At 36.6% G+C, this 18,729-nt stretch overlaps 2 protein-coding genes across 4 annotated transcripts in view; one reads left to right on the plus strand and one right to left on the minus strand.

The window, feature by feature from the left end:
• Positions 1-4,394: 4,394 nt before the first annotated feature.
• Positions 4,395-18,729, plus strand: part of LOC123881290 — a 29,706-nt gene continuing 15,371 nt past the window's right edge. For 2 of the 3 annotated variants that reach the window (XM_045929976.1, XM_045929978.1), the window contains exons 1-13: positions 4,395-4,506; positions 5,065-5,324; positions 11,278-11,409; positions 12,081-12,277; positions 12,967-13,108; positions 13,251-13,344; positions 13,896-14,075; positions 14,455-14,619; positions 14,846-15,011; positions 15,383-15,526; positions 16,109-16,327; positions 16,785-17,019; positions 17,240-17,377. In XM_045929976.1, coding sequence (XP_045785932.1) covers positions 11,279-11,409; positions 12,081-12,277; positions 12,967-13,108; positions 13,251-13,344; positions 13,896-14,075; positions 14,455-14,619; positions 14,846-15,011; positions 15,383-15,526; positions 16,109-16,327; positions 16,785-17,019; positions 17,240-17,377 — 1,811 coding nt within the window. In that variant the 5' untranslated portion in view covers positions 4,395-4,506; positions 5,065-5,324; position 11,278. Of the gene's footprint in view, positions 4,507-5,064; positions 5,329-11,277; positions 11,410-12,080; positions 12,278-12,966; positions 13,109-13,250; positions 13,345-13,895; positions 14,076-14,454; positions 14,620-14,845; positions 15,012-15,382; positions 15,527-16,108; positions 16,328-16,784; positions 17,020-17,239; positions 17,378-18,729 lie in introns of all 3 variants that reach the window. The other variant, XM_045929977.1, reaches the window with a different exon arrangement.
• Positions 8,270-10,532, minus strand: LOC123881292 (GTP:AMP phosphotransferase AK3, mitochondrial). The gene has a single exon (XM_045929980.1). It carries the CDS (start codon positions 10,074-10,076, stop codon positions 9,417-9,419), a length of 660 nt encoding a protein of 219 aa, XP_045785936.1. The 5' UTR covers positions 10,077-10,532; the 3' UTR covers positions 8,270-9,416.

The raw sequence follows: 18,729 nt of genomic DNA on the forward strand, positions 1-18,729 counted from the left end.
TCTAATCTTATCAAAGATTTTCTTGCTCAAGAAACGTGATACGATCCCGTATCAGTAAATGAAATAAATATCACCATCATTATCATCAACCCATCGCCAGCTCACTAAATTGAGACGCGTCTCCTCTCAGGATTTGGCCATACTTAGTCCATGGCTGGCCAAGTGAGGATTGACAGACATAGATATATTAATAGTTAATCGCACACTGTCTGCGAGAATTCTCTCACTACTAGTTTGTATGCAAAGACAAGAGCTATAAAAAAACTCGCTCAATGACGCACCCTTGGCGGCCAAAATGAACGCCTTGCAAGTAAACGCCTATCAAACTCGCATACTTACAAAACTACAACTACATACTCTTTGCTCGTCGACCCGTTACTCGTTTCTCGCAAATCGTCGGCGGTCTGACACGTCCCTAAAGAGAATAATTTTAGCCTTTCTTACCAATAAAACTGATATTATTTTTATGAACAACGTATTAAAAAGTCTTTGTGGGGTAAATAAGCGTGGGTAAATTCTGTAAATATCTTCTTGTGTTTATAAAGTCCTGGTCGAAGGGGTCACGAGTGCTGACGTGTCACGACGCCAGCTAGCGAAGGGTGCTTTCAACCCCTAATGGAATTACCAATTATTATGAATGTATAGAGCTGTGTATTAGTGCTTATTCGGGACTTCGTCTGTGTTGGCGTTTGCAGGCGCGCGTGCGGTGCCTTTTAGGGGTGTTTTTTTTTGTTAAGGGTGGCCGGATTTTGTGTTTTATTGGTGTTTTTTGGTGGTGGTACGACTGGGAGGCCCTCTAAAGGGGCGCCGCGCGTGTGTCGGCGAGCGCCGGCACAGACGAGGTCCATACTTGTATAGTTTCCCTAACTTGTACCTAAATAACTACAAAGTTGACATTGGCTAATCTGTGTAAAATCAGACGAGAAAAAAAGAGCTGTGTATTGCATATCAATGCACATAAAATTGAAACAGAATAATATGACAGTTACATTTAAATTTTGCGCACATGTATTCTACTTTTTGTTGTATGAAAAATATTTTCAATTTCAGCCTCGTGAAATATCCAAAAACCTTAGCCATTTAGCGTGCGTGACCTTTAAAAAGATTTCACTTTACAGGGTAGACGTAACCGTGTCAGAGGTCGTTTCTACCAGGTTCACATAGATACAAAAGCTAAGTTGCGTAGAATACATGCTATGAGATGACTACGATGGCGGCATCCTCTTTGAGCAGCATATAGGCGGCACATTATGTAACTATTTCAGGAACTTACGTTTATTTTGCTATGCTGAAACGCTAGATTATTTCAAATGGAGTAGTTAAGAAAAAATTGTCAAATCAATATTTTAAAATACATAATTTAGTCGTTTTTATAGTTCTCCCAAAATAATTACTGTTTACAAAATAATCTATCTAAAAATTCAAAACCGGTCGTGTGATCCCATAGTCTCCAACAAAAGCAGTTTTGTTTATTATTTTTTTCGAGTTTTTTTGTTTAAAAAAACTGATGGTATTTTGAATGTATTTATGCATTTTGTACCTATATGCTTTTTTTTTCGGTTATGCATCCGTCATAAATAAATGTGCAGCGCCCAGACAAGTCGCCAAGACTTCAGGGCGCTAAGAATTCAATGTAAATAGTTTTAGAATATTGTAAATACAATAAATAAATAAAATAAATAAATGAAATAATGCATATCTATTGTAGGTATATCCAGCAATGCAAACTGCACACTTTTTTTCTTTTTAATCTTTCCATTCCAAAAACAAATATGAATGATATAATTATAATTAATGAGTAGACTCACGTCATTAGTCAATGTAAGCCATATACTCATAATAATAATTACCTAATTAGTATTTTTAATTTTCAAATATAGATAACTACACCAAGTGGCGCATCATATGAAAGGATTATATCTTTATATTCTAAAACAGATTTTTATTTATTTTTATGCATAATGGTTTTGATATATCGTGCAAAATGTCGGAAAAAATACCCGAGTACGGAACCCGCAGTGCGCGAGTCTGACTCTCACTTGGCCGGTTTTTTTTCCGAAGTCATACCCTTTACTAATACGGAAGGAAAATGAATGTATTATGGTTAAAGGTCTACTTTTTACTGAGCTATTACACTGATCGCTATTGATTTGCTACTACCCGTTGAGGAGTTCCGTCCTCCATATCTGGTTTTAACTTTTACACGGATTTTGTTTGACGGTACAACCTGTGATTGGCAGGGAACCTTTTCGTTGGGCGAGTCTGTCTGGCACCTGGCCAATTTTTTTTAAATGTATGCATCACAAGACATCAAAACGATAGACGTAGCGGTCGCTACGAAAGAGCTACGGAATTACCGAGCCCGTAGAGCCTCCTCGCTCCGACAGTCACGTGGCCGTATTACTAGGGTTTCATATCATAACAGATGTACAAAATGCTAAAGCTAAAGGTACTTTATTAGGTTTCACAAGGCTTCCCTTAAATAGATTTGTAGCACAGAAATAACGTTAATCAAATAAACTTAAGTAGGTTGTAAGCACCCGAAAAATCAGACTTTAATTTTGTCACGTTTATGATCACGTTATGCAAAAACAACGACAGAAGTTTTACTTAAGAGGGGTCGCTCCGTCACTCGCTCCATACAAACGTAGTTCCAATTTCAGTTGCATATTAAGTAACCAAAGTCCATGAAATATTGCAGACATATTCTAGAAACTAATATCTATGCCTGTGGTTTTCCAGATTTCTGTTAAAATATTCGGTTTCAAAGTTACGCGGTCTTAAAAATTCACATACAAATATTTGAGTCCTGTTAATATCACGACTATTGTCAGATCGATAATAATAATTAACTAGCCACTAAGTCGTCAATACGGTCTGTACGGTGTAAATATAGAGAAACAAAATTCACAGCAAAAAGTCTATTTTGACGACCATCATGCCTAAATTTTTACGAATATAAATGCAAATCGACTAGGAATGAAATGACATGAAATGATTTATTCCTTGAATTGAGTCCTGGAATGTGTGCACAAACGCCCTAAAGAACAATGACGAGGTCTAGGTTGGAGCGCGCTTGCCTAGAAGATGTCCATTCACTCTTGCCTTGGTATTAACTATTAAGGGTATACATGGCAGAAAACACGGACGCCCAGACCTTGGCGATTCGCATCACAAATAAGAAAAAAACCAATAAAAAAATAACAAATAACTTTGATTCGGTTTTTTTTTGGTATCGATGATTTTCATAAGCAGCACTTGACTTTACGTAATCATCCGATCCGAATCCGTAAAAATACGTTCCGAAGTACTCATAGAACGATTTGTATTGTAGCTTACGCACTAGATCCGACTTCAGTCAACCGATTTCTCCCCGTCATCTGTGACAATATTTCGGATGTGCCTCAGATTCAAATCGGACATATGACGTAGATATGTCAAAGATGGCCACTGAATAGCTTGGATTAGGATCAGAGATCGGATTAGTGTATAAGCAATATACGAATACGGATTTTTTTATCCGTATTTTCACGAACACGACAAACGGCGACGAAACAGCAAGCAACCCCTTAATTAAATAAGCTGCGGATTTGCTGCCAACTAATATGCCCATATCCATTACGGGTTCTTTTTGCTTTAGTTGGAGTCCGCTACGCGATTTTCAGGAGCTATTTGGCCGCTCCGCCCTAGCCCGCCCAACAACGATCGGTAGGGCGGCAACAATTTTCCACGGGCGGTGCGATTACCAGGACATCAGACAGCACGAGAAGTTTTAGTCGATTGCCGTCGTAATCCGCATAATATTGCACTTGTGAAATGTACTTGTGAGGGTAGTTACACGCATGCGCAATGAGATTGTTGCAGATCACGTTTAAAACGCTGAAAGGAATATTAATAATGGAAACCTATTTTAGGCAAAAATACGTGTACATTAAGATCTCTCTTTATCTACGTAGGAGCACAAAATACACTAAGCAGTATGGCGAGAGATAATTTATAAGGAACGTTTTGTGCCTTAAAATAAAGAAATTTTAAAAAAAGCAAGCACAAAGCACACTTAGTGCCTTATAACTAACGTAGTCTGACACATGTTAACCAATGAAATGTGTTGATTGCAATGAGTTTAGCGAGATCACTTGCATTGTAATATAATGCGAAGTTGTGAAAGTACAGCTTGAAAACTTGATGTAAAAAATGATGACAAATGTGCTGACGTAGACTTAAGTACTTATTTTACTTTACGTAACGTGTCGGGTTCCACGGCATTTCATGAGTCGCAGGGATGGGGTATCGAGCTTGGGCGTACGGCGTCGTAGGTCGTGACGCGACGCCGATGACGTCACTCTCGCGGGTGGAGGGTGCGACACCAGCCAGGGTAGTCACCCCCCAGTGAAAGTCAGCGTCAGTACGATCCGTACCGTCAAGTAAGGTACACGTCGCGCTATTACTTTTCTCTATGTACGCCGATAATATAACCTACAAACTTTCTACTACTTCAAATCAGTGGTACTGTGAAAATATTCTAGTATTTTATTACTCGTGGCGTTGTAATATGATCATACATGTTGGTTACTAAATTATTCCTTGAACTAGGTTCATTCTTTGAAGTGCATCTAAATTAAGAGGCTGAGTAATGACAAACTCCCCCTTGGGATTAAATTAGACATTGAAATTGTTAAAACCATAAAATTGTTTAGCATCCCATTAATAACAGTGCTTTTACATATTTGCATGTGTCTACTTAGTGAAGAAATCTGAAAATCCAATTACTTACTAAAAAGACACGGATAAGTTTGCAGTTTGTACATAACTGCGATATAGCCTCGGGCAATAAATATGTGCTTAGGTATACAATCCCACAACATTCTTGTACAGGCACAGGCCTTGTTAAATAAATTTTTTTCAGTATCTATATAACTGAGTAGGTACCTATCGAGCATAATTTAATTATCATAGCCACGATGGTGGTCCTTTTTGACTGCAACAGAGAGTGTGATTCGAGCGTGTCCAACGGGGACTACGACTTCTGTTAACCCAACATTTTTATTTACATTCTAATTTCAGCACCAATGCACGAAAGCTGCTAAAAATAGCTGGGGTTCGCGCGCTCGCGTCGCCCGCAACCGGCACTCGTTTTCACTACTCACACTATTTCTGTCTATAGAAAAGCAATAAGATAATATATGAAAAGAACAGATGGACCCCTGTGCGAACAATGAGAAAAGTGCGAAAAAAATATCCATAGTCGCAAAGCGACCGTGACTCCGGATGTTACAGTGATTGTAGTGACTATATTTAATTTGTCGACGCAAACGCCACAAAAAGTAAGTACTTATCTTAAACATGTAGAGCAGTAGGTATTTAGATTAATAGGCACGCGCCCAAACGTAGATTCCTAAATGTTTTATGTAAAAAATGCTAGTGTCTACCGTGAATGCATAAATTTTAATAATACTAAAAGACTTAAACTAAGCAGCATAAATTAAAATTTAAAAACCCCCGACACAAAAACCTCTATAAGAAAACTAGAAAAGAGCTGACAACTTTCAAACGGCTGAACCGATTTTCTTCGATTATAGCTAAGAACACTCTCGATCAAGCCACCATTCAAACAAAAAAAAACTAAATTAAAATCGGTCCATTCGTTTAGGAGCTACGATGCCACAGACAGATACACAGATACACACATCAAACTTATAACACCCCTCTTTTTGGGTCGGGGGTTAGTAAAAAATTACTAAGTACCTAGGAATGCTACATTTTCAAGTTAAAGCGAAACTAATGAAAAACAAAAATTTTGAAAATGTAAGATTCTAACTTACCTAGTTACGCTCTTCAGCTAGGCTCTACATTCAACTGATCAACATTATGATTATGATTAGTGTACTATCATAAATAAAAAAATAAAAAAAATTTTATTGAATTAATTGTATTAGTAATTTTGAACCGTCAAAAGCATCTAGCACTATTAATATACATAGGTATCTTTGGTAGAAATATTTTATTTAAAAAACTACCTATCCATTTTAGTTTTAGTTTTTCTGTCCGTATAAATAAAAAAAATAGGCACACGCCTAATCACTGATACAGAAACATGAAATATTGCTTACCTTATCTACCACTTCTATCGCTTATAACTGATGCCATCAATATGCTTTCTCCACAGACAAGCTATATATTTACACCTATTCAACATACAAATAGTAACGTTTGAATACCTACTTCGGTACAAAGTACAATAATATTGTTCCCGTGTAAATGCTGAAACTCACTTGTTAGATTTGAGCATAGAGATAGTATATAATCCTTCATCCAAGGATTTGAGCCTGTGTTGGGTTTTCAATATACATACTTACCTTCGAGGTGTGTTATACTAACAACCTGCCATGTCATCATAACACCACATTCCCACAGTTCACGACAGTTAGGAAACTTCTAATAAAACCTGTCAAGTGCGAGTCGGGCCTCGCTCTTTTAGGGTCCGTACATAATTGTGAACATCATGTTTTATAGATGTATAAATTATTAATTATTTTCCGAGCTAGAACGTCGCAATAAACCGTGAAAAAAAAAAAACAAAAAAAGTTCGTTTGTTGTGGTCACAGTTTACAAACTATTTTATAAATCGTTGTTTTCAGTATTTTTTGTGTAAATACAGTATATGGTTCGTAATATACCGAAATTTCATATTCCTAACTAGTTTCATTTTTAAGATAGCCCCCGTCCGTAAATTTAATTATTAGCCCTAAATTGTCTCTAGTCTAGTCAAGTCTGGGAGGCTCCGGCCGTGGCTAGTTATCACCCTATCGGCAAAGCCATGCCGCCAAGCGATTTAGCCTTTCAGTACGCTGCCGAGAAGAAACCGGGGGTATGGATTTAATAAAACTGTCATACCCACGGTCATACCCTATAGTAATTCTAATAAGTTTAAAAAACCGGCCAAGTGCGAGTTAGACTCGCGCACCGAGGGTTCCGTACTAAAAAAAAGTAAAACAGTGTAACAATCACTTTTGTTAACGAACCGCAAAACTAACTTTGTAGAGGTTTATTGTAAATAATCGACTGTATTTATTGTAAATAATAATCGATTGTGACAGACGAACAGATGGACGGAGAAAAGTAGAACTTAGGGGTTCAATTTTTACCATTTCGGTACAGAACCCTAATATGAATAGATAACGGTGCATGCTACATGCTTTAATTAATCTAGAGGTATCTACTCTTCATATTTGTTTAAAACATCGCAATCTCTAGCACTTTGGCATCTGGGTAATGTTTTCTGATTCGCAATGATTTAAATAGTCACTGAACATTTTGCCTCGCTTAGCGCAACGGTGTAAATGGCCCGACATATACAAAATTCCTGGTAAAGTCAAAACTATTTATTCAAAATAGGAAGATATGTATCTACCATTTCGTCACCATCAACCATGCAGGTTTCCTCACGATGTTTTCCTTCACCGATAAAGCTAGTGATATTTAATTGTTTAAAACGCACATAACTCCGAAAAGTTAGCGGTGCGTGGCCGGTCTCAAATTCAAACCCCGGAGCTGACGAAGAGGAGGCCGAAACTACGAGGCAAGGCTATCACGGCTTATTACCATTACAATACTAACTTAAAATTAACCATTCCAACATATTAAACATTCTTAACAATTTTTATTTTTCTTTTTATGCCTCAAACTTTACACCCGTATTCACATACGTTACTATGAGGTCTCACAGTGCGCTCGAACGCAGTGTAGGTTCCACCAATTAGAATACTGTACCACGTCAATTTACAATGATCGATTGGTGGAACCTACACTATGCATTCGAGCGCACTGTGAGACCTCATAGTAATGATTGTGAATACGGTCGTAAGACTGTTAACATTTGTATAGTCTATTCACTAACATAATGTGGGTACACCCACAGGCGCTTTTATTATTTTGCTTTTATTTATTTTTACTGTTTGTTAAATAAATGTTTTCCTATTCTAAAAATAAAATAGAATACTTTTTTATGTTATGGTTATTATAATAAAATACGAATAGCCTTCTTGAAAACCTCCCTGGTACAGTGGTAGGTACGCGCTGTGGCCTTACTAGACGGCGGTACCCGCTTGCAGGGGTTTGGAATTTTATAATTTTTAAATCTCCGCTGTATAGTTTGTTGGGACTGGGAGGCTTTGGTCCTGGCTAGTTACCACCCTACCTATAATCTAAGGAGCACTTAAATAAAAAAATCATATACAGTAGAATCGGAATTCTGATAAAAACCATAAAATGTAATCATTTTAAAATTTATTAGGTAATAAAAACCATTTAACAAACAAAACAATACAGTACATAAAATAACAAATGTCAATCTTTGTGTAAATCATTTTGTCTTGTTTATAATTATAATATTTATTAAAAATTACTTTAAACAGGTACAAAATTTATTGATTTGTGCTTGTAAATATCAACATCAAATTATAGCAGATATTATGATTATTATTTTAAAACATTTATTGAACTTTTTCTTAAATATATAAAAATAAGGCACAAAATTATCATCCTTTCTAACCTACTTACTAAAAGCAGTTTATTTCATGAATGCAGGAATTACATATATACATAATAATTAGGACTTATTTTTAAAATCTGTTACATTGATCCATTTGAGCACAATTTAATCACAATTTTTAAATAATAGCAACAGAATCCTTATTTAAAATACACCAATTTATATGAACAATATTATGACTAGAATGAAAAGGAAAATGATACCAATTCAGTGGAAATACCTTAAAAATGATTTTTCAAAAGTTTTAATGGCACATAGATTTAAGAAGATAATAGTTTTAGATAAGATGCAGTATCAAATAAATATAATTTTTTTTTCTTGTAAATATAGTGCTAATAATCACATTAATATAATAACATAAATTATGGTATGTACCTGTACTGTTGACATTTTAAACAATCATGATCCATTAATTTTATAATTACTTAATAATTTGCACATTGTTTAATATGCAACATATTTAATAAGTCATTTATAAAGCATAACAAGATATCATAAAAGCAATGTTTTTATTGATAAACATAGTAAAAAAGAAAACCTTGTAAAAGTATTGGTATTATTGTAAGATTAAGTACATCTTCAACTACAAATTCCTGTAAATGGAAGACTAGTTTGCTATTATCTATCTCAGATTTTTTTCTACTTCAGATGAACAGTTTTAGGAATACACATGAGATATGTAGAGCTAGTAATTCAAAAACGAGATTGTATAAAGAACACTAAATAAAAAATAGGTACTTAATAGGTATAATTTTTGTGCTCCTAATTGTCAACTTAGAGTTCATATTATATTTCTAAAGGCAGAATTTCCTACAGCGAAACCCCTTCCTTGCTAAAACTTTCTGCAGTCTACATTTGAAACATTCTATGATTTCTGAAAAATAGGATCTAAGTAAGCTGTTACTTTGGGCCATATTTCATCTGATGTCCTTCCTTCAAACTCCTTGAGAATACCTTTATCTTTGTAAAAGTTAATAACCGGCCGAGTAACTCGTTCATATATTTCCAATCTCTTTTGCACAGCTTCTGGTTTATCATCGGGCCGCTGTATCAAATCTTCCCCAGTCACATCATCTTTTCCTTCTGATTTTGGAGTGTTAAACCCTATGTTATACACCCTTCCAGATGGCAAATGGACCCACCTACTTTTTACTCGGTCAATTATGACTTCAAATGGCACCACTAAATTCAAGACCACATCAACAGGCTGTACCTTCCACAGAGCATTGGCCTGGCCAACTGTCCTGGGAAAACCGTCCAAAAGCCAAGGTCTATTCTCCACTTTTTTCAACTCTGCTAACATAAACTTTATCATCACATTGTCAGGAACAAGTATTCCTTCATTGAGATACGATTTTACTTCTTTACCTAGCTCTGTCTGTTTTTCAATGTGATCCCTCAGCTTATCCCCACTAGAAACATGTTCCACATTGTATTTCTTAACTATTCTAGACGAAATCGTACCTTTTCCAGACGCTGGAGCTCCCAATATTAGGGCTTTTAATATTTTGTTCTTAACAGTCATTTTCGCTTGATTTTGCCCCAGCGACCTTTGAGCAATTTGCGTACTTTGATACAATGAATAGGTAACTAAATATGTATTGCCTGTAATATCTGAGGCGGCCTTGCTTGCGTCCGGACTATCAATCTATATTATCGTTATTAATAACAATCTTTCTGATCGCGATTTACGTCATTTCGATATAAATAATTGGAAATACCTTATCATTTCGGTGTTACTGATAAGAATTTTGTAGATCGATGCGGCGAACGTAGATTTAGACACAGTTTATTCTTAGATGTATGAACTTATATAACGCTTTTTTCGTAGAATATAATACAAAAGTTAACACTTATAAATAATAATTAGTACAAAATTGTCTATAAGGCTTGAAAAGTAATTAAAATAATAAAGAAATATGTAAACATTTCGTAAACAAACTTAAGTCCAAAGTACAAAATAAACTGTCACTCACTGTCACCACAAGTGTCAACTGTCAACAGCAAAAGTCAAATTGTACCATAGACTGTACAATATTATTTCCATAGAGTTATGACTATGATTTTAACGGACATCTTTTGAATTAATAATTTATTAGCAGAGAACTAGCAGAGAAATAGGGAATACGGAAATCTGGAAACCACTCGCCCGAGCATGCGCCAAGCAAAATACCAAGCGTCTCTAGATTTGTCTTCTTAACGCGCCGTAACTCAGCTGCTTCATAAAATTCTAAGGCGCAATACCTACAGACGGAGTACAGTAGAAACGGGTAACGTTGTTATTGTCACGGGGGGTTTTAGACATAGACTTACAATTTTTTCGCTACGCTATCTCTCGTTAGAGATTTGTAGGCATAATTCCTTGGATAACATTAAAAAGCAGTTCTGCTTAGAACCTGACTATAATTTTTAGAATTAGATGTTCGCAGAGATTATAGTAACCTTAAATAGCTCTATCTCCGTGACTTCGTCCGCGTGATATAATTTATAGCCTACCTAAAGTACTCGAGGATAAGCAGCTAACTAGTTATCTACCTTTCAGTAAAAGAATCTTCAGATCATTAGCGCCGGAGATTACCCCTACATCCAAACTTGTCTTACCTCTTTACAATTGTTAGTAGGTATACCTTCCTAAGTAGCTCATACCACCAAGTACACCGTATTTATATACTGGAAGTAGGTCCAGTCATTCACTTAATTAAGCTTTGTTTCGGTTTAATTTCCAGAATGGCGCTTGTAATGTTACCCTGCGACCTACCCTGGTGGACTTCCGTGCAACGTCATCTAAAACATCTGCTAGTAGCCTCCTCGTCTGCAAAATTAACGGCCAACATGTTGAAAATTCATGACATGTGCAAGTGAGTATCTATCGAAAGCTTGTAGAAATCTGAAATAGTTTACGAAAACTTTCTGCCTTCTTGAAATAAACACTTTATGACCCAAATACAATATACTCGTACCTACTGAAACAGTAAACTTAAACTCTCAAATCATTTTTCAAATTGGGTACCGTTATTGTACACTTTAGATTGAATTATAATTGAGGAATTTGTAAAACTAAAGCTACGAGGGTTTCAAACGCGCCCTGGTCTGAGAAGAAGCCCACAACTAATTCAGTAACAATGTCTCTTCTACTGAACCGATTATGTATCTTTGCAGACGAATCTCGGGGCAAAACATTATGTGGACCCCACTTAATGCTCCCAACTCCTGCATCCAATGCAGCATGGCTATATTACCCACATAGGATCTGCAAGGAATAAGAATTTGCCCGATTACAGTACCTATCTGTAATCGGGCTGTATCGTGGATAGGTACTAAATAAAATCTTAGACATTGAACTTCGGGTTACAACTCGTCAATCTTGACAACGAGACACCGAGGGTCTATCGGTTTTATGAATCGATATTTTAGGCGAAATAAAAGTGTTTTAAGTTAGTAAATTAAATTAATTTGAAGTTTTTTCTGGAACTTTTTGCAGATTATTTGTCTACCACTTAAAATAATATACCGTTCGTTATCATTACAGCATAGGAATAGATCCTGATGACGATATCAAGGATCCGGATCTAATGAAAGGGTTAGAACAGTTTCTAGAGAAGGAACTGTCTGATGAGGAGCGAAGGACTTTCTTAGACAATACAATCCGAATCATGGTGAACAGAGCATTACATCTAAAAAGATGGCGCCCTCCCAAAGGGCTTATGTTTAGTTTACAGCAACAAAGTAAGGAAATCTTTTATCTAAGTATTGATTTAGGTTTTAAAAAATCCCGTGGGAACTCTATTTTCTGGGATAAAAATAGCTTATGTCCATCCGCGGGATGCTAGATATCCCTGTACCAAACATCAAAATCGCTTAAACGGATCGCTTAAGTCGTGAAAAGCTAGCAGACAAACAGACAAAAACACACTTTCGTATTCGTAAAATTACGAGTACAAGTAGAGGGTAAATTGATAGTAGCCTTTAGAGTACTTTAGACTAATATAACTGGTCAAAGATGTTCCCTATCTCAAGAACAAGTAGAGACGTATCAGAGCGTGCCTTGAGTATCAGTGTACCAGATTGTAAGGGCCAAGTCGACCAAGAATCACTAGAATCAATAGTCTGGTGTGTAGGTCTTCATATAAAATGTTTGTTGTAACAATCAATACAATACTTATTAATATTATAACAACCATACGATTCGTGACACGATCACTGTCTTGGCATGTCCTACTCCTGATACGTGAGATCAGTTTGATGCATCTACTCTGTTTTAAGGGTCCAACCATTGGTTGGTTGGACCCTTAAAACAGAGTAGATGCATCAATCAACCCGCAGTTATCTCTAGTTATTCACTTGGTGAATGCTTCCACAAATGCTTACAATCAGATACCAGTAGGTACATACCTAATTAAATTTTCTTTTTCTAGGTGATGTGACTGAACTCGACTACAATTTCCTTTCGTCACTTGTTGCACACGCATTCTTTTCTACTTTCCCAAAACGGACACTCAAAACACACCCAACATTGCAGGATTTTAATTTTACGCATTTTTTTAAAAATTTACACAGGTAAGTCATATACCTATTGTTATTTCCATTGTAGTATGTACCTAACTACCTTTACTGTCTTTATAGGTACCCTACGGGTAAACCTTATAGTGTTCAGTAGATATAAACCATTTTTATATGATGTTGTTTCTATTTGTTTCAGAAAATCACAAAGAAATAAATTAAAAAGTCTACTTCATTACTTTGAATGGTTAGATAAGAATAGCAACGAAGGATCTATTAAATTAAGTAGACAGGTACGTCTCACTTCCCTTAAACATCAAATTCTCGAATCCTCTAAGATTGAACCCTCGTCACCATATATTATCATCATCATTAGTCTCTAAATCTATAGGACGTAGGTTTAACAAGCAATAAATCTATCCATTGCTCATTGGTCAGAAGTGATCTTCGTCTAACTCCGAATAACATCAAACCTACATATCTACCTACGTCGTCGTGTCAACTGTATACCGAAGGACACCGCTAGAAATCTGTATCTGGCATGACTTTCCATATTCTATGTTCATACGCCGCCATGGTTCCAGTGGCTCTGTTTGACTCAATTGATGTCATATCTACCTAGTGAAGGCCTAGGTCTACAGGGCTGTCCGGTCACCACTCCAACACCTTGGGATCCACTCATTCAGCTATTTGAACTATTATATTTGGTCTGGTTACTCTGGTTCTTTCACGGATATCCTCATTTATGATACACTCACTAAACTCCGAACACAGATCTCTTTATATCCCGCTGTGACTCTGAACTTTTTACACAGAAATCAGCTTAACTTGAGATTATTTTCAGGTAATGACTTCTAAGCAGTGGTTGACAATAGAAGACTGGTTAGAATGCACTCTGCCGCTGTGCAAGCTGTTGGTGAGACACGAGGGAAGGCCGGAGCGGTGCGAGAGCGATGATGCGCTGAGGGTTTGTTTCGCTTCCAGCAGAATTGGCGGAGAGGTCCTCGTTGATGGGGAATCCCAGGTAAGCAACAGATACTAACTAAGTATTACCTACTCGTACTTTTTGACGTTGACTAAGTGGAGAGTGACAAAAGTGTTAATAAGTAAATTCTTTATGGTGGTTTTAAAACGTAGGTACTAACTTCCCTAAGAACTTTGGAAGATTTTTAGAACTCGTAGGTATACCTACCTAGTAGCGTGTATATTTTGAATTCTCATTTTAATTGCACGATGTAAAAAACCTATTGAAAATTGGGGGTAGTTTCATGGAATCATAGTACATATAAATCGCTGTATGGAATGACTCGTAGAGTTTCCATTTATGTATGGAATAAATACAGTAAGCTTTAAATGAAAAATGTAGCAAAGAAAACAACAATAGAGAATAAAATATTTTTCAGGAATCCCTAACAATGTTCATGATGCCAGAACTTCTGCCTGCCATGCTTTCCGTAGAGGCGCTCGAAGATAACGAGGTTTTAAAAATAGAAGGTGTTAGGATGTTTAGCAGAATTAGCGACAAAAGGCAGAAAAACAATGTAGAACTACTAGAAGAGCCCAAAACAGTAAGTAGCTACCCATAATTCATCAGACGTGGTGGTGATTATTTTATTATCTACCTATTTTTTTTTTTAGTTTTTTTTAGCTAGATTAAGTGCACAGTACTTTGTTTACGCCTTTATAAACTGAGTTTTGATGTACCTATTTTATTTGGTCCTTCGAAGAGGATACCTAAGAATAATTGCTTATCTCTGTATTGAATGTTTACTTATATTAATTTAACATTTATAGGTAACCGTGTGTCTAATGGATGCAGAAGATTACAGCGCACTGCCACTAGGCCAATGGGAAGAGGATAACGTTCTTCGAGAACTCAACAAGTGCCTGCTAGCATATCAACAAACTCCAATGAAAAGCCGCGAAATTCAAAAACTTGAACGACGCTTGTCACCCATTGGTTAGAACATTTTTCTACCTTTCTTATTTTTTGTATGACAAATTAGCGATAGACATAGATTATAAGTAACTATGCAGCCTATAGAAACGCGCTAATATAAAAGGGGTAGGTACAGAATTTATTAGTATCTAAACCCATCCTAACCAATTGGCCTGAAATGATTTTTCTCTCGGCTACGTCTTCATCTTCATCGCTTATGGTTGCGACCTCTTTCATGGTCTTCCATAAGATTTTAAGCATAACATGAGGGTCAGATTTCTCTTCAAGTCTTTTAATTTTACCTTATGTATCTACCTAACTACATGAGATTAGTAATTTCTACTCACCTTTTATACTCCACCATCTCAGTTACTTTATGTGTAATATTTCAGGAGAATCGTTTAGCCAAACGCCCGAAGTGGAAACCACAGTAATGATCAAACAAGCGTCATCCTGTAGTACAATAAACAGTATTAGCAGCAGAAGTCCTTCGCCGCAAAATTACAGCGCAACTGCCCTCAATCTCAATGACCCAAGTACGTTAAACGACACCTATACGTAGCACTAGGTTTTCGACGTCGCCCAGGCACAGTGGTGAGAGGTGTGGTCTTAAAAGCGGGAGGTCTCAGGTTCGATTCCCGGCAAGGGCAATTTGGTAATTTATAATTTCTAAATTGCCTCTGGTCTGGTCTGGTGGGAGCCTTTGGCTGTGGCTAGTTACCACCCTACCGGCAAAGCCGTGCCTCTAAGCGATTTAGCGTTCCGGTATGATGCAGTGTAGAAAACGACGAGTGGTACAGCTATGGGTTTAACAAAAAACTGCCATATCCCTTCAAGTTAGAAAGTGTTAATAAAATTACCCGTAGAACATATCTTATCGAACGAAACGAAAAGGCCAAAGCCGGTCAGCCATCCACTTGTTCGAATCAACGTTTTGCTTAACAACCCCAAACGATTAATATGCGTTGTCACAAAGTGCGCGAAGATTTCAATAAAGAAAGGTTGTGAATTATTATTCTTTATATGCGTAATGGGTTTTGTGGGTGGGTGGTTTTGTGTGGGCCGTCTGAAATAAAACTAAAATACTGTAGGTAAATTAGTTATTATGTACTTTACAGGCGTAGAACTGCAAAAACGCAAATGCTGGCTTTCACCCGATGCTGACACGTTGAACAACCGTCGAGGAAGGTTCATAGTGCTGGGCTCCTCTGGGGAATGTCTACCTGTGACCAGAGGGTCCGGTCACTCCAACTTGGACACGCAAGAAGACAGTCTGTATTCCAGTTGCAACTCAAGCGATGATGAATTTCACAGTGCCAATGATAGCTTTGACTATGGTGAGCAACAAAGAATTTATCTAACAAGTGAAATATTATTATCTTAAACCAAGAAAGCAGGGTAATGTTTTGTCATCCCTTCCAACCTATATTTAAAAAAATATCAAGCCTTCAGCTCATCGGGAAGCTCGTTTCAAATCGATTGCTGTTCAAACGGACAAACAAACAATCCGACAGAAAAGCAAATTAATAAAAGTGTGTTAAGAATCCACGACTGGTGGCCTATTACCATAAAATGTCTTAAGAACAAGTCCTTTCCTTCTATTTACCATTTTATTACTTGATGCTCTGTCTACATATGAAATGCAAACAAACACCAGCACACAACTACAACACACACCCATACACAAACAACACAACAAACACAAACATACAACCCACTTATCTCACCGTCTATCTGAAAATCGTCACTTCTGCGAGAGAGAACTCCTCGACCCTCAAGTTGTTTCATTCGCAGGTAGCGAAGACGAAGGGAGAGGAGAGAGCGCACGTCCAAATTCATTCCAATACTCCAAAGATTTATCAACCGAAGAAAGGAGGATGAGCTTTGCTGAACGCCTCAGAGAGGCGTTAAGAAGAGAGGCAGAAAACTCATGTACGACTAGCACTACTGGTGACTGGTCTACGGACAGTTCCAGTTATGCTGTCGGAATAAGTATATCTGGAGCGGAAGTCAACGACAATGATATTAGGTATTCTTATTCTTTACCCCCTAGGGATTCCTTGTTCAACGGCGTAAGACGTGGCGTAACAGTCAATACAAAAGATCTTTGTCTAGGAGTGGACGTCTATCGGTTGACAAAAACGACCTATGTAAATTAGTGTGTTACACGCAATTGGCAAGGAATAACGCATTCTACAATGTTTGGTCCTCTTGACCGGATAAAGTAATAAAGCTTGTTCTTATTACAGGATAAAACGTGGCGGTTCCGTAGGTTTCGTACTGAATGAGAAGGACAATTTAGAAAATGGTAACCAGCCCTCGAGACGGCTGCTTTCTAGAAAAGAGACCGGGAACAGTTCTAAATACAGCTTCAGTACAGAATATACGTAAGTATTTACTCTTTTTTTTTAATTCAAAAAACATCTGCGTTAGCCTAGAAGATGCCTATTCACTCTTTTAAAAATGCCCGGACTGTAATTGGTAGGAAACACAGATCTCGGAAGAGTACCTATTCTAAACCAAGCCATGCATAATGTAAGCTTGGCCCATATTAATTATCTATAAACGTATAGAAGTTACTGATTAAATAGTTGGCGCCACTCAAATCATAACAAATCATAACATCATATTAGAAGGCGTCATTGATTGGCTGAAGTTGTTCAACATCTGATCGATAAACGTACTGTATATAAAATTCTTATAGTTTTTAGTTGATGAATTGTAGCATAATAAAGGATAATATTTGTAATCAATATATAAGATGAAAACATCTTTATTTCTTAGATGATTTGTTAAACGAGCTTGATGATTTGTATATTAGTCACTAAGTTTATTCATTGTACAATTTGGATTGGCCGATAACGATAAGATAAAAAGGGGAGTGGCTAATAAACGTGGAGAGGTTACCTGTAAGAGTGGTTTTAAAACTACGACATTCGAAAATATACTAACGTAAGAGGAACAACATTTATTTGACACAAATGTAAAAGTTAATAAATTTAAATATGACGTAATAAAAGTATAATAATTTATCATAAAGATTGTGTTTGTGATTTCGTCAGACCTTACCCAAAAGGTCAGAAGTGGGACATCAAGAAAATATAATATTTTCTTGTCACGCTCACGACTCAGAGAAACAAGTGGAAATATACAGAGGAACGAGAAAGAAGTGGAGGTCTAGTAGACCACAGACATTTTGGAGCACAAGGCCAATATTTGGGCCTCAATATATCAAAGTACCTAGTCATGGCATCAAAGGATTTCTGGATAAACGGGTAGGATCTTTCCATGATTTTATTTTTATTGATACCTATTAATGGTAATTTTTTTTTTATTTGTGTGGGTTTTCGTTTTGTTTGTTCTACATTTAGTTATCATTTTGTTAAGAAGCTTTGCTCCGAGTTGGAATGGAAATTATATAACGTTATGATACCTAGAATTACCCACATTTGTATAATTCATCTTGTATATTGGTTATACAAATGCGATCGACCTTCAAATTGTGGTTTAAATAACATTGAGGTATTTAGAAGGCTTATTTTACAATGAAAAATGAAAAATGTTTATTTACAAAAACAGTCTTGTACAATTTTCCTGTGTTTGGTGGTACCCGCACTAGGTTATCCTGTATCGTGGGTACAATGGAATAGATAGTGAAGATAGTGTTAAACAATATAAAAAGTGTGGTTTACTTAATGATGGGCGTTATTGTTACTTTTAAATAGTTTTCAGGATGTAT

Source organism: Maniola jurtina, chromosome 4, assembly GCF_905333055.1.
Source record: "Maniola jurtina chromosome 4, ilManJurt1.1, whole genome shotgun sequence".
NCBI classification, from domain to species: Eukaryota; Metazoa; Arthropoda; class Insecta; order Lepidoptera; family Nymphalidae; genus Maniola; species Maniola jurtina.

Coding starts and splice junctions, on each gene's coding strand:
- LOC123881292 (XM_045929980.1), bottom strand. CDS start 10,076: ATGACTGTTAAGAACAAAATATTAAAAGCCCTAATATTGGGAGCTCCA.